Genomic DNA, 25,119 nt, shown 5'->3' on the forward strand with positions numbered 1-25,119 from the left:
CAAGGATAGTGTTGTAATCCCAGGTGTTGGTGTCTTCTGCGTAAGATAACTGGGGAAGAACTAGAGCTTGGACTTTGCTTTCCAGATTCAGATAGACGTAGTAGAACTGAGCCACTGCATCACCAATAGCTGGAGCATCAATCCTAAGCTTAGCCTTCATCGAAGCAAGCCAGGTATCAAACTTCAAAGATTGTCCATTGAATTTCTCGGGATCGGGGAGGCATGGCTTTGGTCGTTGAAGTGGTTTGGGTTCGTTTTTGATGGATTCAATTTCATTCTGGAGGGCGCGGATCGTAGAAGAAAATTCATTTCGGAGTTCTTGAAAGGGGTCCATGATCTTTAAGAAAGAGATCGTGAGCTTGAATCTTGAAAAACTTAAGTCTTGAGAACTTGAAGGGGTGCCAGCATAGTCGCAACCACTGGACTTCTTGAAAGTTGAACTTGAATATGCCAACAACAGAAGTTTCAATCCTGAGCTCTAGAAACTTAACTGAAGCAGCGCTTGACTTGACTTGAGGATGGAAACTTGAATGGAGACACTGTTATAGCCTGGCCAGCTCCCGAACTGCGGCACCAGCGAATCCCTTGAAGGGAGAAGCCTTTGGTATTTCTCTCCCTAAGGTATAAAAGGAGGATGTTGATTATTATGTCACGGCGCTCTACTAGGATAATGGAACGTCCAACTCATGGGTTCTACCTAGGTAGCTATCGACGAGAATAATCAACATGAGGAAGGAAGAAAGGAGGTAACGCCATATTTATCAACAAAGCAACAAAGCAAACAACCACACCTCACGTGATAAGCAACCAACGTGACCAGGCCGTCACACAACGCAACTTGATGGGAACGGCTCGTTTGCCTAGAACTAGGCATCAGACCAGGTCTCAACGTTGGCTTTGTCAGGTAATTAGTATGCATTTATCTCAGGTTTTCTGCCGGCTGCTATGGACGAGCATGGTTGCTGTAAATTATGGAAAAGTAGCTTTGCTAGCTTGCGTGGATAGCATTTTCAAATAGCACCTATTATTGTCTACTGACACCCGGACATTCTGATCATAATGAGCATTGAGCATGACCAAAGACTAGCAATTTATCTAGATATGTAGATATTAAATCTATTAAGTCCAGGCTTGGAATAAGCCCTCCTTTGCCAAGGCCCAAGGAAATTTAAGAAAGAGCACTTGCTTCCCATTCCGCGCAAGGATTTGAAGGGTGTTCATTGCTTTGCAGTTCACCAAAGCAACCAGTTATGGGCACATCCCGCTTTGAGAAACAGTCCAACAAACATTTAAGCACTGCTTTTTGCCACTGCGGTGCTTGTGCTTGCCTTGCTTTGGCTTCTCGCAGCAGCAAAGAGCAACGCCACTTCCACAGCGTTGATCTTAGAAGCCTTCTCGCTCCCAAAGCAGCCCAAAGCTCCGTCATTGTTGTAGACCATGTCATCTAGAAAGCACATGCTGTTAGCTCAATGGTTACGAGTTGGGTGTGAGATGTATACCCAAATAAGCTGCCTGGGTGTTCACGCCGCCGCTCCAAGGGCAAGCACCTAACATCATTGGTGGTGACGCCGATGAATCCATCCAGGCGAGACACCCACCGCATTTAAAAAATGCCTTTCCCCTAACCAACTTGGTCAATGTGTCTGTGTCTCATTTAGACTAGACATATGGCACTTACCCCTTTACTGGGCTCAACTTGCCCTGAAGGTTGGCAAAACATGACCCTAGATCCAGCTGACTGTCAAAATGAGTGCCATTGATTGCAACACAATCAGCTGTCAGGAGCCCATTCGAGGTTAGGTTGGCCGCACTACAAGTCTTCGAAAATATTCCACCCCCTTCAGCTAGACAAATACCAAATAGGCAGGCCCAAGATAAAATCATCTGGGTCATCATACTGTCTTCGCGAGGTGTCTGCCTTGCTCCTGGCATAGGATTAATAAACCGAGTCAGAAATATTCTTCTAGAAAGGACCCTGGCAGCGCCTGAAAACCTGGTTCAAGCTCGGTCTTCTCAATACATCAGCAATGAATTCTGTTAATGAAAAAAAAAAAAAAAAACCTTATAACTAGAAAGCCTTAAATACATTTATTAGCAAATCTGCCTTCACTGGCAAACATACGTAGATTGTTTCCTGGCCCACTGCCAAGACATTAGTACTGATAGCTTATTGAGCTACCGGCTTTGATTGAGGGCTGCAGTAACTTTCTGGTATGATATAAATGGATTACACTGAAATTATTACACTACATTTATCAGGCTGGAATATATGCATCCCAACCCATCAGTGAGACTTGATGAAACTCGTTGGTATTCTAAGCCCTACCAACTTTGACTTGTCTGCTGTGGAATACGCGACTTCCCAACCGAGCGCGCCATAGAGAAATAAATTTGCATTGCTATAATTCAGTGGTTGGAATGAGTGTCGAGCATATGCTGAGGTCCCATCAACTTATATCCACTATTTGATTGACTAGAAGGTTACCCTCAGTAATAGGACTGTGGCAAACGATACAGAGCAGGACTTTTTTCTAGCCCCAAAATATCATTTGTCTAGTAGTAGTAGTAGACCTTTTATTCCTATTTAGATCTGGTTTTGGGCCGGGTTTGGGCCAGGACCTCCGGCCCATATGGGCCGAATGTAATTTATTTTTTCTGTGTTTACTCAAATCCAAGATTTCATATAAGGATAATATATCATTACATAAATATAGAGCACAGTGAGGATCGAGTTGGACATCCAAGTCCGCAATCTGCGGATGTGATAGTTGGATATCATATGACCTGTTGGATACTGCTAGGTCGGCACCTGTAGCCGCCGCGTATTCTCGCTTGGTCACATCGCTAATGCTGATTGCCCGTGTATTGAGGCTTTTGTGGGTGCATGTGAGAAATACGGAGACCCAGATGTCGGCGCAAAAATCTTTACCGGTGCAGCTTTCACCTGGATAAGAATGATGAGCTTCTGTTCCATCGGCGCTTTCAAGACCGGGCAGGGGCAAGCCAGCACTATACTGACTTGCTTCATTAACATGCTATCTGAAGAATAGATATAACGGGCTGGTGGTTCTCTTCCCCTTTGGTGATGTCCCCGGTTGCCAAGTTCTTGCTGAAATTGAGGACCAGGGTCCTGAAGTCTTTGCCCAAGGCTGCTGCGCTCCTAAGGCCTTTTCCTTCCCAACTGGAGATCTTCTGACTGATCATAGTCACAAGGTCCAGGACCTTATCTCCTGTAGTTTTTATCTCTGCTGTGCGGGATGCCACTGCCGCTGCAATTTGGCTTCGGAGCTCGAGGCCCAATTGGCTCTGGGGGTTTCATGGGGAGGGGATGCTGGGGGTATATCCTGGACAGACTGGCCAGGTGGTTGCCAGTTCCTGATGGTAGGAGCGGGTTGTATGGTTTCCCTTGGTGTTTCTGGTCTCGGTCGTTTCGGCGGTCGCTTCGGGGTGGTAGGCTCGGGGGGAAGCAGTCGGGGATTGGAGGGCGCCCGGGGCTTCCCCCATATTGTTAACGGGCATGGGATTGGCGATTGCGATGCTTCTGTGCTCGGTGGCTGGCATAGGATTCGTGAGCAGGTACTCACGAATTTGGCGCTTGAATGATGTGAATGGTATGTGTTGCGTGGCATACTCACAATTTCTTTTCTGGTCCATTACACCACTTAAGTGATAAGCACGTGCATTCAGCGGGCAACAGTGTATCTTATGCTACACCCAGTGGCCGTTTTACCTGTGATGAAAGTCGAGGTGGATCAATAGTTGGTCCGATTACCGAGGCCGACAGATCCCTCATATACGGAACACACACACTCCGTTTAGATAGCTAAGCACTCATTCTACCATCAATGACATCTATAGATATCATTGTCACCCTCCGTGTAATCTAAATTTCCTCTTCATATATAGCCTCGTGCAGTCCGGATAATCGACTCCCCGACTTCCCCAACTCGGAGTTAACCGTCTTATTGGTTTATCCGTTTCAACCTGCACCTAACCTTACAGCTAGCGTCTTGGCTGTGGCGCCCAAAAACAGAAAGTGTTTTGTGGTGAAACTGGTTTCGCTGGTCCCTGTATATAGCATTTACATTGAAAGATCAATAAACCAGAAGACTCATTGACATCCTTGCCTATACAGCACATTTAATACAGGTTGCTTTGATTCATTATTGATATTTTGTTAGGTTACAACGCCGCCACAACTTTAGGTGCCACAAAACAAGAAAAACACTTGAAGACTTTGTGTTAAGGGCTAGGCCCGGAGATGCTAATGACTAGCTTAGGCACAAAAGATTTCGTTGGAGAAGAGAGGGACAGAATGCCCGATCGGGCGACTCTATATACATGTGCGCGCAGTGCGGGTAAACAGTTCCTCTGATAGCCTCTCCGTCCGATAGCCTCTCCATCTGACTAACATATTGCTTATGCGACAGGCGCAGCCTGTGACACTTTGACCGGTTTTGCAAGCTGCATAGTAAAATAAATTCCGTACCATTGCTGAAAAGGTCGCTTCTCATAAGTCAGGATGCATCATTTCTGCATAAGGCAACGTAAAATCGAGTCGATATCCCCTCGTCAGTGTTTCATATAATTCCAATTCTTCATCACGCCGAAGATCTTTAAGAGCACGTTCAAAACGTTCTTGGACCACCTTATACCTCGCTGAAATGTCTTCTTTTCTCGCATGTCCTTGAGAGATTTCCTGCAATAATAATTCACCATACTCAGCGAGGCGGTTCTTCGCAGATTCCCCAAGTCGGATTATAATGATATCATTTGGCGAAGAGGAGGTCCTATTACTGCCACGGCTAATACAATCACAGAAGGGTGAGGTGGATGGTAAAGAGCCAATTTCAAAGTCACGGAGGCGATTCTTGTATAATAGTAGGCACGTCTGTGTAGCAGTTATCTGAAGTAAAACAGATAGATCGAGGCTTTTGAGGCCTTTAAGATGCGTCTCGTGCTTCCCAAGGTCATCAACTGCACGAGATAGGCAATCCATACATCGTGCCTTGGTATTTCCATCAAACTGACCCCGAGCACTAGATGGTATAAGCGAACGTCTCCAAAGATCACTGCTTTCACATACCAGCGTATGATGCTGAGATAAGTGCTAAGCGCATGAAATAACGCCAACAACACATCTTGTAGTTGACGGAGTTTATATCCGGCCACTGAGATATTGCAGCCGGGCAAAATTTGCTCCTTGAAAGCCTTGCAAGGGAGAAGGCAGAGCAAATAAAATGGATCAAGCATAGAATCAGAAATGTGTAGGGAACCCAGTAGTGTATCTTGCAGGGAGATCAGGCCTTCTGTGAGGGGGCCAAGGTCAACCGATTCAACTGGCTCCCGATTATTTATGATGCTCAGCACCACAGCTGTACATTCAAAAAGTTGTTTGTGGAATGGAGGTTGAGGTTCTGCGCTCATTTCGTATAACGGCACGTCTGCAGTGTGTTGGAACAAGTGGAGTCACGCAAGTCTCAGAAAAAACACTATCAGTAGAATTGAAAACAAAACAGTGGATTCAAGCATATTATATGATTGCGATCTGATGCTCGCAATGTATTTATGTAGCAAGATTATGACATGTCCGACTGTGGGGCCCAGCAACTTTTAACAGACTTTGTTAACACGATCACGTGGCGCTTAAATATTTGTTGTTAACCAATGAGGCATTGTACCGTCTCTTAGACAGCCTCCAGAACTCCTGGAGGGTGGATACTGGACACTCAATTCCTCTCCAGGCACATCAGTCTGTTTATTTTCCTTGGTCTTGCCCCTCTGTGCTTAAATGTTCCGTCTTTGTGTTGATCGTCAGAGTAGCATTTCATATAAATCTCGCAGTCTCCTATATGGCTGTGGCGCAGGGCCTCCACCCACACAGCGCTTAGGGCAGGTCGCTGATTCGCTGAACCACTATGCTGGGAACACGTCGGAACCCCCGGATGATGGAGACACTGGGAGTGTTTAGTGAATTTGGACCTATCACAGGGACAATTATCTATACTTTGCTTCCTCAGTTCCAGGGGCGCTTCATGGCATTCCCCGCCCTTGCGGCATATACCATTTGCCATCCTGTCCTAGACCCCACATTCGCACTTGGTGTTTTTTTATCAAAGGACTCGTGCTGCATTCAAAACGCGAAAATTTATTTTTACGCGTGTACGTCACACCGTTCATGTAACAAACCCCGACCTGCTGAGGGCCAAACAATTTCTCCAAGTAACAGGGGCCACCTGTAGACTGTTTAGTTCTCTCTTATGCACAGCTCATTCCATCAAAACTCACATGAACAGTCTTGCTTGTGAAATAAGTTCCATTCATGCTCATGATGATTACAAGCACACCTTATCCACAAAACCTCTTCCTTTGACTCACTTTGATCACAGTCGCCATCACCGTATTCCCGAATTCCATAATAACCCTGCACAGGATAAAACTTATGCTCCTTAGAATCATTACTCTTCAAATAATGCCTCGCCCTCGACTCCAGTTCATCCCTCGCAGTTTTGTACAGCATCGAGCAAGTGCCACCAACGCTTGCAACACTACCATCCCTTAAGAACCTCAACACCCCATCCTGAATAGGAACGGACCATATAACTTCAATCAGATTCATTTTCAGCTGTACCACTGCCTTGATCTACAAACCCCGTTGGAAGGGGGGCCGCTTCATTTATACCCTGAAGCCCCACTTTCTCTGTCTCATCCCATCCAGACAAAGTACAAATCTTTGCAGCGTGAACGGTGGCCATGCTTTATGCATCAGACTCATGATGTTACATTAAGCAATACAACCTACTCTGATCCTATAAGCCAGCCAATGAATGGAATGGCTCATGAATCAGATCCTGACGGGATTTTCCTTTCAAGTATGTCGTAACCAGTGAGGGGCCACAACGCTTAGGACGCTCTGTTGATTCACTGAACTGTTCGTACTGTGCTAACTATGCGCCCGTCTGATAGTCTATCTCTGGAACACCTGGAGAGTAGATATTCGCCATCCCATAGTGACTGCAGCGCAGGGCCTCCATACATATAGTGAAGGCGGTGGTGATTGCTCAACCACTATGCTAGAAATACGCCGGAACCCCCGGAATGTGGGGACACTAGTAGTGGTTGGTGAATTTGTGCCAACCACAGGACAATAATCTCGAGGTCTGGTGCCCAATGCGAAATCCTTCCAGGTTACATAACTGGGATGGTGTTCATGTTCATCTCCGAAGTGCGGGTCTCCCAATTGGAAAGATTTGATGTAGGAAGAGATACTTTACTTCCTTATACTATTCAACTTCTGCGTTGATTTCATCATGATGCAATTTGTCCGCCAATGCTCCTCCTGCACGCAGTATACTGTATCTATGTCTGTTCCCAAGCGACTTTTATCCACCATTCATGCAGCGACTCATTCCAGTAATTCCAGTACACGTAATTTATTCATTTTATACTGTTGTATCTTCCATATAAACCTACAGCAACTCTCAATTGGAAGCCAGTATGCTGATCAATAAAGTAGGGATCTCCTAAGAATAGGAGATCGGATTAATTCCCGCAAGCGCCTACTCAGAATATAATGAAAAATGGTTGGCTCTTTGTCATCTTTATTGGAGAGCAGTGTACAGCGGGGCCAGCACCAAACTAGGCGAGAAAATGGAAGTAAGTGTGGGGTAAGGGCAGCTATTGGTCTTACAAGTGTTTTCACCAGACACTATGTTTCCTTTTTTCTTTCTTTCTTTTATCTCTCCCCAAAAAAGATAATACTGGGCTTTCTATAAAGAGCACAAACGGACTGAGAGAACGAGATGGAATCTCAAGGTCTTACAGTACCAATCAAACGACCCAGGATCATGCCACACCAAATCACAGATGCGCAGACTTGACCTTTCAGAGAATGGCTGAGACCCGATCTTCGGCTCTTTCAAACCTTCTGAATGAACTTATCCTGGCGATTTTTGCACGCATTTCATCTCAAGATTTATCACGAAAAGTGCAATTAACCTGCAAAAAACTGAATGACCTGACTTTCCTTGTCTACCGGAACAGATATGGGCAGGGTCCAACACCTGTTGCTCAAAATACCCACACTTCATGGAAAGTGTTCACTCTTCGAAATGAGGAATATAAGAAACATGAGGACAGTTTAAGAAACAGAACACTAGATGAATTTCTTGCATCGTACTTGACGCGCCCAAACGATGATACCATGCTTCAGGATTGTGCTGTACATGTTTTATACTATCTCTATAATAACTCTCGGATACATTAATAGATATGGAGGCAGTTATTGTGTCCCTCAATATTCAGCATCGTCCCAAGGAGCTCAAGAAATTGCAGACAGGGCATGGCATATCATTGGATAGCAAGGCGTTGCTCCAAGCACGCTTTGATCTGAATTTTCAGGTCTCATTGTTCCGCTAAAACCTTGAATCATTGCCTGTTGGCAGCAGCAGCAGGAAGAAATACAAGCCTCTTTACACACCTGACGACACTTTTGCCCGAGAAGTGCGAAGTTTTCGAAGCTCAAAGTGTAGCCATTGCAGCTGCTCAATCTGGAGCAGTGGGCATACTCCAGTGGAAGCACACTAGCCCTATCATTGAGTTCAGTGATTTGAACTTGAATTTGATTATTGAAATAGCTGCAAGATGTAACCGTGCGAACGCCATCGAATTTTTACTCAACATTGGAGTTCCAACCGACCTAGAGAATCCTTACGAATCTGCCTTGCGTTTTGGAAACATGAGTGTTCTTGGCCAACTCGCGAAACACTTTCCAGATATTGTTGGAACATGTTTCCGCGACAGACGATTACAAATCTTGTTTGTTTTGGCAGAACGACATAAAATACCCGAGACTATTGAATTTCTTGTTCAGCATGCTTCTGTTGATATTAATGCAACAGGAGAAGATGGGCTTGCAGCTGTGCATGTTACTGCTGAAAGAGGCTTAATCAATGGTCTCAAGCTACTGAAAGTTATGGGTGCCAATACACTCAGATGCAAAAGCAGTGTCACCGCTGACAATCGTTTTCCTGTTCTCAAAACCATATGCTAAGAATACACTTAACCTCTTTTGTCATAATCCCGAAAACTTCTATTTTAGGAGAGCGTATCGTATGGTTATTACGTGTTTCAGCTATACAAGCGGTTTCTTGATGCAACATCCTTCTAACCCGCCAAAGATAATTCTCGCGAACGATCATATCCATCGTCAAGATGGCCCCCCAACTTCCACCATCCACTAGGGAGATGACTTACGGTATGGGACGAGTTTGAGGTATTGGTACACTCAGATACGAAAGCGGTGTCACACCCAAGGATTGAATCTTGATCTCTCAAACTCAACGCCAAGAATCACTAGTATTTATTAGGAAAACACCGGCAAACGGTCAACATTCGTCATTCTTCCTGTTCCTATCTTGTCCCTGGTTATGACAAATTCCTAAGTTATCTATAACTAGCTAAGCGGAGTACTGTAACGCTAATAGTCTTGGTTATCATTCTACTCAACTTGTGAAGAACTAGTATGTCTCGACGCTGAACATGCTTCCTTATGTAAGAGTTAACGCGGATGATATCAACATCAGGGCCTTCGGCGGCATGTCTTGCCTTGAAGAAATGAGAGCTGAGTCCATCGCACGAGCTGAGGCTACCAGCTGCATCCCGTCCTAACAGTAACCTCATTATTTTTAGACCTGGTATGGGACGAACCGGAACCAAACTCCTCCATCTATGCTCGAAGCTCTTTTCGATTACCTCACGGAAAAGCTGGTCAATATCTCAAGGAAATATCAGTCTTTCTGTATGATGAATTCGGTGTCATAGTACCACCTCCCACCATCAAAAGGACCCTTGCTGGAGCAAAAAACAATCCCAGCAAAGGGAGAACGGAACTCTAAGTCCCTAACCTACTAGATTTCTACTTTCACAGGCTATTCGATTTCTGTTCATACCAACTGGTTTATGTTGACGAATCCGGATTTGATAATGTAAAGGGAAACCTTGGAAACTGTTGATCCTATCGTGTATTTTAGGCTCCGGCCAGATAAGGCACCTCCGCGTCAAATCCCCGCAGCTAGGGCATACCGACACAGGACTACCGCTGATCAGAAGGAGGGGTTTCAAAGACTGTGCGCACATTCTGTACCTAGCCTCTCCTTCTCAAGAATCAGTTCTGCTCTCATTTTGTTACTTGTGTGGTAATCCTGAGGCATTGTTTCCCTACCTGGTCGACAGGCAATCAGACATCCTACCCTGTATCGTAGAATATTACAGATAAACGGATAGGCTTTCGAAGGGCGGGTTGGTCTCTATTAGGAGTGGCACCAGTTCAAATGGCAAATTTCCATCGGGGCCAGCGTTATTAAGTATTATCTGCCTATACTTCTTATCCCGTGTCTTTACGGGCCCAACAGATAGTGTTGTCTTCGAGGATTTCATTCAGCAGATTCTCTAGCATTGTGGAAGATGGACAGAGTCTGTGCTAATAATGGATAACGCATCTTTTCACCACTCTGAAAAGATCAAGGAGATGTGCTCTGAGGCGGGCGTTGAACTATTGTATCTGCCTCCATATTCACCAAATCTGAATCCTATTGAGGAATCCTTCTATGAGCTGAAGAATTATATTAAGCGCCAGTGGGAATACTACGAAACATGGCCTGAACAAGGCTTCGACACATTTTTACAAACATGCATTGATGCTGTCGGTGCAAAAAGAGACAATGCCGAGAGCCACTTTCGACATGCTAGAGTAGCAATTTAGGAATACAATGAAGACAAATGAGTTGGGAATCTTCTATGCATTCATCCTTGCTAATCTTGTTCTTCCCTTCACTCTTGAAAACATCCATAATTTTGCGCTGAAACCTCAGGTAATATTCATAGAACTATGATACTATCTAAACAATTTCTGATGCATATTCCAAGTTTGCCTCGAGAGCTCATGAACTACAAGAGCGAAGATCCAACCTAGAGCAGCGAGTCTTCAAAATAGACCTGTGGCAGATCTCCCCCGCTAAATTTTACGGTCGCTATCCCTTGCAACAATTTCCCATGGACATGTTTTTTACTGTATGGAACCATTGTGGGTTTGATCTCTAAAGAAATGCCGGACACAATGGACTTAAGTTGGTCTGCATGATTCTGATTTTCCACTGCAAGCTGCCATATACCTGAGGCAGATTTCTGATACTGTCCAGGGGTGATAATAAACCCTTTTCCTCCGCGGAGGCGATTTGATATCGGCGTAGCAAGCCCCTTTATGAGGTATTTGAGCGTCTCACTAAATGGTGGTGGGTAATGCGCAATGAATGCAATATCAGCTGATATAAGTATGACTGCACTGCATCCGCACAGACCGTAAGTTGCGATGCTTAGAGGTTGTCCTTGGGCGCGTTCGATAAATCCTGATTGGTTCATCGAAACAATTCTGGCTCCTCTGGGAACACTCTCGGGGAGAAACGGAGGTTTCCCTTTGTCTAACCTGGACTCTTGTGACAAAGGCTTGGCTAATTCGAATGGCGTATGGGTTGTCATTGGGATAAATCGTGCTTCGAAATCACCAGAATTGTTTCTGTTCGGTAAACACTCTAGTCTCCAAGCATAGTTACATGCGGGTAGCAGCATTTCGGTGGATGTTAAGCATGACGAGCCTTTCAGGACGAGAGTCCTGATATCATTATCCCACTGTATGTCGATATCCGTGCTGTTTGTGGCATTGTAACAACGGATGGAAGAACAAAGCTCCCTGAGCAAACTCGTCTGCAAGCGCCCAAGGTGAGGAAGGAGAGGCTGATGAAGACTAAAATCATGACTGGACCTTGGCATTTTGACCGAATAGTAGTAGGAAGGATTGGCTTATTGAACAGCAGATTCGACCTTCTAAAGGCAAGCCGAGACGGAAAAACATAAATCCGACTGATTGAGCATGATGAAAGTCGAGGTGGATCAATAGTTTGTCCGATTACCGAGGCCGACAGATCCCTCATACGGACACACACTCGTTTAAATAGCTAAGCACTCATTCTACCATCTACGGTGTCTATAGATATCATTGTCACCCTCTGTGTAATCTAAGTTTCTTCTTCATATATAGCCTCGTGCAGTCTGGATAATCGACTCCCCGACTTCCCCGACTCGGAGTTAACCGCCTTATTGGCTTATCCGTTTCAGAGCACAACTACCATCAGAGACAAGTCAACCTTGCTTGGATGTACTAAGCGCATGAAGTGGGAATTCTTATACCAAAAGACAAATCTATAGTGTCTCTTATATGAGTTATTACGGAGATCATCGAGTAGGAAAATGAGGCAAAATGCTATATCTATTGCATGGCCTTGGCCATTGGCGAACCTTTTCGGAGCACAGGAGTAGCGAATAGTGAAGTTTGCTCTCACCCTACTATACCTACGGAGTATGTTTCTGACGCGCGGCTCTCAAAGTCCGAACCTCAAAATACCTACCCTGCTGAGTATGGATTTACAGCGATCCTGTTAGGTAAGGTTGCTAGCGGAAAGGGATAAAGCTCATTTCTTCGAAGTTCTTCGAAGTAAAAGATGCCGCTGAGGACCCTGACGCTACCATCTGGCGTCAGCTCACACACAAAGGAACATGTTCAACATCGAAGAACATAGGTTCCTGACAAGTGGAGTGATAAACAAGACTATTAGTGTTGCGGTACTCTGCCTGGTTAGTTTTGCACAACTTGGGTATGTGTTTAACGCCAGGGGCAAAATAGGAACAGGAAGGATATTGATGATTTCTCCGCCAGGTAATCCTATTTTCCACGGTTCGGTGGTTTGCACTAGTTTCCCGCATAACGTCATTTCAAGTACAGTCGTGTACAATACGGTAACTGTGGGAATCTTGTTATTCGGGATGTTTTCCTAATCAATACTAGGGCTTTCTTGGCATACGATTAAGAAACCAAAAGTAAATCCTTAAGGGCGACACTGCTTTTGCATCCGAGTGTATGATGTCGGCCGGTGATATTGAAGAGACACCAGTCGAGATTGCCTACTGTAATGGGCATAGAATATCGTTACTTAGTCCCTTCGCTCTTTCACCAAAGCTCCTCGACAAAAAGCAAAAACAGGCAAGAGCTATATTGAGGAAGTCTCGAGGCAAGAATATTCGGTACTTTACAACCCAAGAGGAGTGTTTCAACATCCATTCTGCTTATGACGAGGCAGAATGTGAATTGGCTGGCCTCTGGGCAAGGAAGATAGGATCTGAAACATTGGACTATCTGTACGGCATGCTTGAAACTCCGATGTATAATACAGTCGAGAAGTTTCAGAGCATTATATTAGAATATGTCACTCATCCGATTACTCCTAGGCAAACAGAAGAGGGTGAAGAGAAAGAGAGAAGCTCCATAATCAAGGCTATTTTGAGGAGGTTCTTAACTCGACAATGTCAAGAGGATTTTCTTGAACATTTGGGACATTATGCAATACAGAAATTGTCCAGGATAGATGTTGGACATCTAACAGATTTCATCACTTCAAAAACTGGCAATGCCTTGCACTTAAGAAAGTGCTCTCTGAATGCTCCAATAATGTAGATTTCTCATTAGCAAACAATATGAAGTCACTTTGACTTCTGTGTCTTTACCTCGAATGAAGGCATCCGCTTTCTCTTCGGTTGATGGACCAAATTGGCCTGATCAAAATCAATAATCAGGGCCGCACCGTAGCTTAGCTTTCTATAGAATATTATTCAATCAAACATCATGTAAAACCCTGAGAGAGCGGGTTTTCTCACAATCTACAAGGACAAGCAAAACCAGTTTCACCACTAAACACACTCCTGTTATTTCTGGGGCGCCACAGCCAAGACGCTAGCTGTAAGATTAGGTGCAGGCAAAACGGCCATGGGTGTAACATAAGATACAAAATTAACCGCTGAAAGCGCGTGCCTACCAGTCGGCAATTATGAGGACAGTGGCAATTGAATCTATTGATACAAATTGCATAGGAGCCAGTGGAAACATCCCTACCATTCCGCTAGTACTGTACAACGAAGTCCAGTGTTAGTAGAGTTCTTTTCTCCAGGGGTTGATCTTAAAAGACAGCCCAACAACGAGCAAAAGAAAGCAACAGAAATCTGCGGGATTCCTACTTTCATAACTTTTCAGACTGTTGTTCTTATCGCTTAGTTTTGGTTGAAGCCGTAGAAGCAGGTACCAATTTCTCAACGCCAGCTGTAACACTGAGAAGATCATACGTGATCTGCTCAGCATTCAACTCCACAGTCGCAGATGTAGTCGACAACGATGTAGTAGATATATTTGAATGCCAGTAACTACCATATATCAAACAACTCGCACTTTGCGTGGACCCAATCACCACACAATTCTGCGACTGCCCGGCAATGGAATAAACTGAGTCTGACTGTGTGGTTGAACTCATACTCCAGGCAAACATCGACGGACCGCTGGTTATTGTCATAGGCAGAACATATGATGAAAAAGAACAATTTGCAAGTAAACTCTGAACACAGTTCATGGCAATAGTGGTTTTGTTATTGGGTGTGTCAATGTTCACAATGCTGCCGCCCATGTTGTTAAAGACCTGGGCGTTGAGGGAGTTGTTTTCTTCGAAGATGGAGAGGATGGTTGCGCTCGGTGCCGAGGTTGTGGTTTGGGTGACTGTTGTGGTTGCTAGTAGGGCTGTGGTGGCTGTGAAAATGGTAGTTTTCACCATTTTGGACACTGGAAATAGATGGACAGAATAGAAAAAAAATCAATTGGGGTGGATTTCAGTGCTCGGTTGGAATCACGCCAATTTATGTACGTATAGTAGCTATAGTAGCGCCAAGCTACAACTGTGAGTTGGCTGGTTTCTGTTGTTGATTGGACGGACAAAAGCCTAGCTAACCCCTCAACAGTACTGAGACCTTGGGATAAGCCTAGAAAAATGGCCACCTGAACTCCTTCTTCCCCGAGCAGCCCTGGGTCACCTCCTAGCTGCCAGGAGCGGTCACGGTGACTTTGCAGAGTACCATGAGCGCTTTTAAACATGATGCCTTATTGACCTGCTCATGTGGCCGCAGAAAGGAGCCCTCCTACTTATATTTCTGCCGAGAGGGTCGCAAAGCAGCGGCACATCCATGGGGTTAGCAACCAGTAGCAAACATCCTCACCAAAAAGGCAGGCTTCACTCCATACGCAGGTTGGCTGGGAAAATGGCAATTTTACACAGCCATCTGCAGACGCCATTAGGATGTTAAAGGCATCAATCCTAGGAACCTCTAGGCTTACCTCTAGCTCCCTTCCTTTTCCCCCCACTTCCCCTTCTCTGTTTCCTTCCCTCGATTTCCTCCCTAAGACATCTCCAAGTTTCTCAACTTGCGGTTTAACAGTTGTGAAAACTCAAGCACCTCCCCCCTGCACAGAGGGCTACCTGTATTTAAATGATAGATGGTAGCTTAGCTAGATGACAGGCAGTTCCGATCTGCCCGTCGTATGTCCCGCACCGGGACCAGGGCTTTCCCGTTTCCGAGGTCTCCAATCCGAGGATGCCTGGAAAGATCCGAAACTCGACATAAAATAGATACACACACACATACTCTCTCTCCCTCTCTCTAGCTAAACATATGTCTGAATAGTACGCATTACATCAGCTGTTGGAGTTGTGATGACTGAAAAGCACCATCAACTGATATCCATTCAGGTTTCGCCACAATTAAGCTGTCGACAAAACTTCCCGTGCCCATGAGCTGGCAGGCGAAGGCGAAAATTCATCGCCTAGGACATTTGAAACCCTCTGGCAACTTCGGTCATGTGGAAACGCATTCGGGTCCTGCTGCCTTGAAAACATTACTATTTCGTCATTCCTAGGGAATTTGGCGCAAGTGAGGACCAGCAAAAAGGATTGTCTTATTGCTGGAAAACAAGCCGCAATGATAATTAAGTTGGATTCAACGCCGCTATTATCACCTTTTTAGCGAATGCCCCAGAATATCCTTAAAATATAACTATTGGAGGTCCAGAGTACATACACTAATAGTGCAACAGGAGTCATGCGATATGTTAAATCATAGCTGCCCAACAAAGGAACGGTGATTCGTAATCTGATTGCACTGGCGACAAATGTACTGTCATTCAATGGATGGTCAGAGCTTGGTCAAAAAAATATATATATAAGACAAAGGTGCATGTGATATATACTAACCTACATATTAGGAGCAAGAATGCCATAAACTTGGCTTTTTGTGCCCTAGATATGCGCAGATCGAAGACAACGGGGATAGGTAGAATAAATAAACAGATATCAGAGAAGATATTTAGAGCAGCAAGTGCTACGAATATCGCAGAGCGATCCATGCAACTGCCGCTCACAGAGATATCCCACGCTTTATATATTGGTCGACAAGCAAAGACGAAGGTGCAGATTATGACTGAAGATCCAATAATTATCAAAGCGGCTACTGCTAGTAAGACATAGCGAAGCCATTTCTTTGCCGCCATCAGACGGTGGAAAAATATCAGATGGGCAAGCCTGGCCAAACAGAGTCCTAAAACAAACAGGCATGTGACTGCAATCAAAAGCTTCATTACATCATATTCAGCACAAAAGATATGCTGTATGGTTCGAGTGGGTAAGGATTACCTTTTCAAAAGATTCAATCGTCCTTGGAGTAAGATCCCAAACATGGAGACCTAAACTTGCATGATCAAGGGCATCTACCATGACATTTAGCTTGTGATCTTGCAATTATTTAACTAACCTCTCGAAGTTTACATAATATTATTGTTTGTGTAGCCATAAGAAATGTCTGGTGTGCTCTTAATATTTCAGCTCATTACCTAGGCTGGAGGATCGCATAGTTACCCAAGCTATGGTCAGAATAACTGTCAAGAATTGATAATGGCTTAGCGTATAAAGCAATTAATTGGGTGGGGAAGGAAGGAAGATTCTGCATTTGTATGTGATTTTTGTATTTCAAACAATTTAAGGGGTTTGTAATTTCAAGATGACTGAAGACAAGATACTTACTGTCTTCTGTTGTAAACTTTTTATATAGGAGACGCCTAATATATAAACGTATGCACAAGCATGTGATACTCAAAGCCAATCCAATAATCAGTACGATCTGAATTGCAAGATAGTGGCGTCCTTTAGGGTTTCTAAGCCTCGGCCTTAAGCCATTGGAGTGGCTAAGATATCTCTGTTTGTCAACCATCTGGCTCATATTGAGAAAGAAATTTCCTCTCACAGAGTAAGACTCTGGTTTGAATCTCGATTTTTCAGGCCATTTATTTAGCATTCTGTGACTGGCACCCTCACGAGATTGTGAGCCAATATCATAGTTTACACAACATTGCAGAGAATATGAACATATTATAGTTCATCAATCTACTCCAAAAATTATATTTGCCAGGCTCTTTGTCTCTCAAAAAAATGCTCTGTAACGGTCTCTAAGTTACTTACTTCATATTGATGTGCGTATCGGCAAGTTTGGGATATGATAATCAGATAATTCATCTGAAAAACTGTGGCCCGCGCCTTATTATTGCGCATGATGAAAGCATTATTTCTTCTGTGTACTCTATCAATAGATTGCTGCAGACTCGCTATAAAATTTCGACGAACAGATATAGACATTTGTTTGATAAGCTAAAGTGCTCAAAAACACGTGTCTTCGCTGGAACGCGTGGATCAACTTGTGGATCATACTCAGTTTAAGATGCATGCAAATATCACCTCATTGAACACCTATAATTTAGTACGTGGAAAACTGGTTGGAAATTGGGTTGACCCATCTTCCAAATCCACGCATGGGACTAAATCCAACTCATTGCTTCCGTTGATCGATTGCGGCACAAATTTGACCATAATCTATGTTTGCTTAGTTAATATGGGTCCTTGGAACTAACGTAATCAACCACCGAACCGCCGACACTACCGAACCACCAGTTTCGCCGCAACCACTGAAATTGATGAGGCTTTTCAACCACAGATACCATTAAATTAGACTATTTAAAAAAAGGAAATGAATAACTATTTACTAGAGCAGCTTCTAATAGTATGCCCAACAGTCCCGCAGCCACTGCAGCGTGATGGAGCACGCTGGCGAGGCATAGAAGTCTGCTCATTAACCTGCTCACTATTTTGCATATTAACTGCTCAACATGCTCACGACCTTCCTGTACAGATATAAAGAGATCAGTCCCTAGAGAGCCATGTGTCCTTGTCTTCTTCTTCTTCTTTCGATCATTTTCAGCGCGCAGAACCTTGTTCTCTTGTAAAAGAAGAAGGTTCATATTCATTGCCATCTGCGCGGCCTTCTCAAGATGTTGAATATGAGATATTGGACTGCTTGAAAACTTTCTTTTTTGAAGACTTCTCTGCATGCTGTGGACCTTGTGATCAAGTTGTCGAGGATTCTGAGGTGTTTGAAATGCAGATAATATTGAACCTTCAACAAGTGGTGGTGTTGGTGTACGGAGTTGAAATGTAATCTTTTCAAGCACTCGGTCTTGATTAAGTGGTTTAAGACCAGCCCTGCAAAGCCATTGCATATATTCTTTTCAATAAAAACTGATGCGCGCGCCGAGGGATATATATGTAAGAAATCCTCTTTATCAATATGGTTGTTTCCAGCTGCCATCATGCCCTCAATCAACTTCCCATAAGCGCGTTTAAGCGGCCCAAAAACACCAACATCAAGTGGCTGAAGAAGATGTGATGTATGTGGAGGCATACAAAGACAGATAATTGCATTCTCCTTGCAGATATTATCAAATTCTGCAGACTGATGGCTTGAGTGGCCATCAAGAATAAGCAACCGCTTTGCACCTGCTGAATGTAGTTTAGAAAAAGGGTTGAATATATGTTTTCACCACTTAAGGCCTATCTCATCTGTCGTCCAGCCATTGGCGCTATTGGCAAGCTTCCAATCTGGATGAAGATTAGGCTCTTGATACCAAGCGGCCTGGTGTTCTTTGATGTTGTACAGAGTCCCATTGCAAAGCCAGTTTCATCAAAGTTCTAAATGCCATCTTCATGTATGCCATGTTCTTGAATAGCTGCATGCACAGTCTCAAACCACTGTTTTATGACCTTTGGATTCTCCTGCTTTGCATGCTGATATGTGATTCTCTGATTATATCATGTAGGCAGTGCTGGATGGCGTTTGACAAACTTAGATGCCCAGTTGACACCAATAATTGCAGTAGGGTTTGTGTACGCTCAGTAAGCAAGATATGCGCCATTCCACGCAGAAACTGCGGTCGGATTGAAAAGCCGCGTTTATCTGCATCCAGCAGGCACTTGACAAGAGATTATTCTTCAATGGATGTTAATTTATGGCCATTGGCACGTGTTTCTGCGCGTGGTTTGACACCTTGAAGCCGATCACGAAGGGTTTCTCTTGATACTCCAAACACCCCAGCAGCAGCAGTTCTTGATTTAATTTGTTTCTTTTGACAAGCCGATATAGCCATCTGCATTCGAGTCTCTTTAGGTAAAAGCATTTTTTATTGGTAGTAGTACAAAAGGCGTGTTCAATAATGTTGATTTAGAAGTTGCGGTGAAACTGGTGGTTCGGTAGTGTCAGTGGTTCGGTGGTTGATTACGTTATAAACTGTAGCTGTTAGACACTATGATCCTTTCTAAAACTATCTAGCCTCTCAGAGTTGATCAACCCAATGGCTGTTCGACTTGTTTGGTTAGCATTAGAATCTAGAGTAATCAAATGATTTACAACAAATATTGGGTTTTGTTCAACATTCCTGGTAGTTTGAATGTATTTGCACATCACAGGCTGCTTTAGCCTTTCTATTCCGCCTTTCAAAGAAGACTAACCGAATTTGATGAGGATTGTCGTGATTCAAGCCATCTCTTTTTTGACAAAAGTGGGCCGGCTAACATTTTGTTTCAGCCCCGCACTAGAGAGTTCCACCTCACATAGTGGTTCTGCGGACTTAAAGCGCGTGATGGCTCCGCATCCCAAACATATAAGGCTTCTTCCTGGCCGTCAGGTTGCGAAAAGTGAGAGTCCAGGACCTCTATGTTCTATAGAGATGGCTCTCTATTCTGTGTTTGATCCCCTCTTCGGCGGATTGCATGGAAGACCTGTGTTTGATCCCCTCTTCGGCGGATTGCATGGAAGACCTGTGTTTGATCCCCTCTTTGGCGGATTGCATGGAGAACCTGTGTTTGATCCCCTCTTCGGCGGATTGCATGGAAGACCTGTGTTTGATCCCCTCTTTGGCGGATTGCATGGAGAACCTGTGTTTGATCCCCTCTTCGGCGGATTGCATGGAAGACCTGTGTTTGATCCCCTCTTTGGCGGATTGCATGGAGAACCTGTGTTTGATCCCCTCTTCGGCGGATTGCATGGAAGACCTGTGTTTGATCCCCTCTTCGGCGGATTGCATGGAAGATCTGTGTTTGATCCCCTCTTTGGTGGATTGCATAGTGCTCTCAAATGTACCCCTTCAGCTATGAGCAGGTACCTCTTCGTGGTGCTGAAGATTAGTACTCGGCAGCTATGCTGCTTGAGGAAGCTAGAACCTGATTTTCTCACTCTATCACTTGTTAGCCTCTCTGGATGAATCTAGCTTATGATACGTAACTTGAAATATGTACTCTAATTTTCAAAAGTATGGTGTACAGTAGTATGTATGTGTGTGAATTCATTTACCCCGACCCCTTGCCGAAATGATATGCAGGCTACCACAACTATATATGTCTTTATACCTCTAGTTACATTGTCCCACTACATCCCGACGAATTTAGTGCCTCGTCACGGCCTGTGGTGGCCTATGTGCCTGGGAATCTTGTTATTCAGGATGTTTTCCTAATCAATACTAGTGCTTTCTTGACATAAGATTTAAGAAACCAAAAGTAAATCCTTAGGGGCGACACTGCTTTTGCATCCGAGTGTATATGGTACTGATCTACAGTGACGTCCAATATTGCCTTCCATGTCGTGTACATACGGAGCCTTTTTCAAACCCTATATCGCCAAGACATACTAACTGTACATGCTTACTGCGGTATCGCAGTTCTGTTTACGTGTCGAACGGTACATTACCAAACAAGCAAAGGCTTGAATAAGCTGTATTTGCCTGTATTATGACACTTCTAAAAATATTTTCCCCGCTTGTCATGACATTGTCCCAATTCACGGCACCTATCCTTAACACACCAACCCACCTCGGAATTACCTCCATTGGCAGTTGGTTATTAGCCGCCGGCCATCACAGAAAGTAAAATTACATTTCAGTAATGGCCACGAGTTCAAACGCAAAATAAAAAGGACTAAAAGATGTGCCATTGACAGTACAAAGAAGTTGTTGCACATTCAGCAATGCACAGCCTTCAGTTCAATGAATGCATTAAGTGTGACAATATTCAGTGATACTGAGTTTTATTCACATGGCCTACACATCTTATGTGTTTCGTGAGCCATGGCCTTGGTCAGACTGTCCAGTGACACACTGCAAGTTGTCCACCTGTTGAGTGAGAACTGCAATATGATGCAATTGACCTTCAATGATCTGGTGCTGGCCTATGGTCAAATCTGCTAAATAGGCACGGTCCCTTTCACTTCTCTGCAGGTTCCATGCTAAGGCTGGGATGCTAAATTCTTTTTCAAGCCCCATGTGCGTGCTGTTTGTTCGTTGATCCAGTGCTGCAGTTAACTTTTTGACTGTATTGCCTAGGGTTCGATTCAGGTCTTCCAACATGGTGATGTTCTTGTGGTCAACCTCACGCTCTATATGCAGGTTCCTAATCTGCCATTCCAGGCTGATCCGAGTTGAACGACCACGGTGGCTATTCTGATCAGTAGGAAGCTCATTGAGCATTGGCTATTGCTAGTTAGTCCCTGTACAATAATACATGGGCCCCAAAAAAGATATTGCAACAATAGGAGATGGTAAACAGCCAACGTGCGTGGAGCAGTTTGCTTGGAGATGGAAGGATCTATGTATGCAAGGGTAGGTACCTGGATGGCAATCCCTGGGATGGTAGACATTGGTGTCTGGTTGCTGGCACGCTTGGGGTACTATAATAGGTAGATCATAAGCCGACCCGATGACTGATGTTATTATAGATGGTGATGTTCCGTAAAAATTTGTAGAATGGCGTACGACTTGTTTTATGGTAGAGCGCGCTGTATAGATATGAAGGTGAAAAATGCGATTCGCAAGATTTGACAGGGCACGAGGAATAGAACCCACCTATTTTGAAAACGGGGTGTTCGGCGAAAGGGAAAATATCCATCATGCACCCATAGTCCTATATATATGTATATACATTTGTCTCTTCTTCAAGTAAATCTATCATGCATATATCCAAGGACTGAATCAGACCCAGAAATCCACAATACATGGTGTTGATCATCCCGCATCATGCGCAGACAACTGTCCAACCGTCCAAGTGATCAGAATACAGCATCAAGTGTTTATAGTAGATGTACAGGATTCATTCATTCAATCTTTAAGCAGTCTTCGAGCGTCTACGCCTGGGAGCAATACAGCCATCACATGTTACCCAATGTCCCAGAGGTCAATCGCATAGACAATATCATTAGGAGGTACCACGGTGTCACGATGGCTCTAGAAACTATGCGTTCTCGGCTCCAAGCTGCCAAATCACAAACTGTAGGGCCGCCTAAAGAGCTTGAAAAGGAGTTGGATTGGCACGAGCACGAAAACCAATTCTACAGCACTTGCTATGAGCTTTACTGGGAGCTGCACGCCCAAGTGGTTGATGTAGTGCAGCGGCTCATTTTGCAGTCCCATTTTGAACCTAAGTCCACCCCAGCAGGTGATCCATTCCTCTCTGATGCAATACGGCAGCTCCGTGCCGCTATAAATGCATCCAAAGCAGTCGAAGCGAATACAGAGGCAGAGTGGAAACAATACTGGGGCATACCCACTGATGCTCGTGCTTCTGCTGCATGGATCTGACTGTTGAATAGGGATTTTCAGCGGGTTTTTCTTTCCACATACTGTTCCTGATAATTGAAGTGTTCATTTATGCTTTCTGTTATAACCCCCTTGGAACTAATCCAATGAAATGAGAAGATGTTTTAGTAACCTCACATATTACCTGTTGCAGATAGCCACCTGAGGATTGTGATCAAAAGCACTGAAATTTTAAAGAATATCATTAGATTCCGGTAGGTGCTTGGTGAACAAATTGTTGAACCATGTTGGTATGTCAACTATATGTTTTACTATCCATGAAGCTGGCCAATGCTGCACGTAGTGAGCGATTAATTCCCAACCTCAGAAGTGAGATAGCTTATCCAGTCTATAATCCCGGCTATGAATAGTGAGAGGTAAAACCTGTTATATTTTATGCTTCTTTGTGTCACTCACATTATAGTCTGTATACCATCCCTGTTTGTCACTGTGAAAAATCGAAGTACTATTCTACTCACAAATCCCTTTCTCATACAGCCCAATTTTTATTGGTTCCGTCGTATAATATGTTGACAAGAGTCAACATATCTCATTACATACTCCGTACTATACTTGTAAGGTAGGATGAAAATTACTAGCATGAACACTAGCGGCGCATTAGTGTCATGGAAGTAGGGCCATCAAATGGATGAGGGGTGTTGGAAGCAGAAGCTGGATTTGCTATAATGCACACATTGAGTAGACAGCCTTCTTTGTCTTGAAAACTCGAGTATTTTCGAAAAGCTAAGCAGAACCTAATTCATTTCATGCATTATTAAATCCTCGAATCCCCGCTATAACAGCACTTCTGAATTCTAAATTGGCCATGGGTTTTTGTTTCTACTTAGCACAGTTCGGAATGGTTACGCCTGGTAATAAAAGCAATAAAACGAGGGCTCTCTGGAGAACCAAGTGCCGTGAGGCTCTTGCAGATCATATATGTATGTTCATGCGTTCCTCCTTACATAGTTAATGTTTCTTTTCACCTTAAAATCGCTTTCCTTGCTCATTGCTGTCCGCTTATTCTTGTTCCAGATAAGCGGCTTCATTTACAGGTCCCCCCAGAAAAGGTCCGTCTGCGGCCTCGACCAAAGGATGAATATAGATGGTCTGTCGCGGAATCAATGCGCGAACACTTTCGACCAAATTTGAGTGATGGGAATCTTGAAAATTTTCAACAGATTTGTAATGCGCTAGAGAGAGGCAACCTTATAGAGGCAGTGCGTGCTAATAATCTGCCACAATATGGTTCTATGCCTGAGGTATCTGCCTTGGATCTTTCTTTGCCGCTGAATCTAATTTCATATTTGTATAGGAAGATCATTACAAGTCAGCCTCTGACCATAGCTTTACCGCTACAATCCAAAAACTTGAGCGAGAGAACCAACAAATGCAATTGGAATACGAGGAATTCCAGAAAAAAGCGCAAGGGGAGCTGCTTGACGCCGAGCAGAATGCGCTCTTGTGGAAAGCAGCAGCAGAGTCATATGAGCTGAAGCTCAATGAAATGAAAGAAAAGATTATCCCTACTCTGGATACGCTCACATTGCATCTATCAACATACTTTTGTTCAGAGAAGTCTGAATGGTGAATGATATTTGATAGTGGAATGTTCAACCATGAGTCGTAGAATGAGTTGGAAATAGTATCTAGAAACAATTCAAATTCAAAGAAAATGTCTTAATTTCTTAATTGCCTTTTTGAACAACATCATAGTGTTTGACAATAGTTGAGAATTAAGGATAAGGAAACAAAGATGAATGAACATATTCCATTACTGTATTATTATTATTATTATTATTATTATTATTATTCATACACGCATCTGTCAGCCCTGTAGGCCGAGTGGCGGCAGGTCCTGTGAGGCAGCCGGGTAAGCCACCGTGATGGTAATCGCTTTGTACATCGTCGCCTTTCTACACATATCTGATATCTTATTCTGCGTATTGTATGTCCCATGCTGCTGGTCTCGTACTGCTGTTCCCATGACCACGAAGACCCATGGACTTGTTTGGATACTGTCTCGTTTCCATCCCTACTTCTGCAAGCACATAACCCTGGCTGTGCTATACTGCCAGGTGATTCCTGTCCGTTGTTGTGGCTCGGTATATGGTTGGTAGAATCTGAAACTGGCTTAGAAGGCCTGTCTCAAGCATGAATCGCACTGCCTTTGGTACCAGGTCTGGCCGTGTGAG

At 44.0% G+C, this 25,119-nt stretch overlaps 2 protein-coding genes across 2 annotated transcripts; both read right to left on the reverse strand.

Annotated features, from left to right (window-relative positions):
* Window positions 1-3,315: 3,315 nt before the first annotated feature.
* ACHE_10986A (uncharacterized protein) lies at window positions 3,316-3,654 on the reverse strand (the record flags this gene model as incomplete). Its single annotated transcript, XM_043285363.1, has 2 exons — window positions 3,316-3,554; window positions 3,636-3,654. The coding sequence occupies 2 exons, from the start codon at window positions 3,652-3,654 to the stop codon at window positions 3,316-3,318; spliced, it is 258 nt and encodes an 85-aa protein (XP_043132106.1).
* Window positions 3,655-4,510: 856 nt separating this feature from the next.
* On the reverse strand, window positions 4,511-5,427 carry ACHE_10987A (uncharacterized protein; the record flags this gene model as incomplete). The annotated part of the gene is made up of 2 exons (XM_043285374.1): window positions 4,511-5,039; window positions 5,087-5,427. 2 exons carry the CDS (start codon window positions 5,425-5,427, stop codon window positions 4,511-4,513), a joined length of 870 nt encoding a protein of 289 aa, XP_043132107.1.
* Between the last annotated feature and the right edge of the window lie 19,692 nt (window positions 5,428-25,119).

The sequence above is a fragment of the Aspergillus chevalieri genome, chromosome 1 (genome assembly GCF_016861735.1).
Source record: "Aspergillus chevalieri M1 DNA, chromosome 1, nearly complete sequence".
Taxonomy (NCBI): Eukaryota; Fungi; Ascomycota; class Eurotiomycetes; order Eurotiales; family Aspergillaceae; genus Aspergillus; species Aspergillus chevalieri.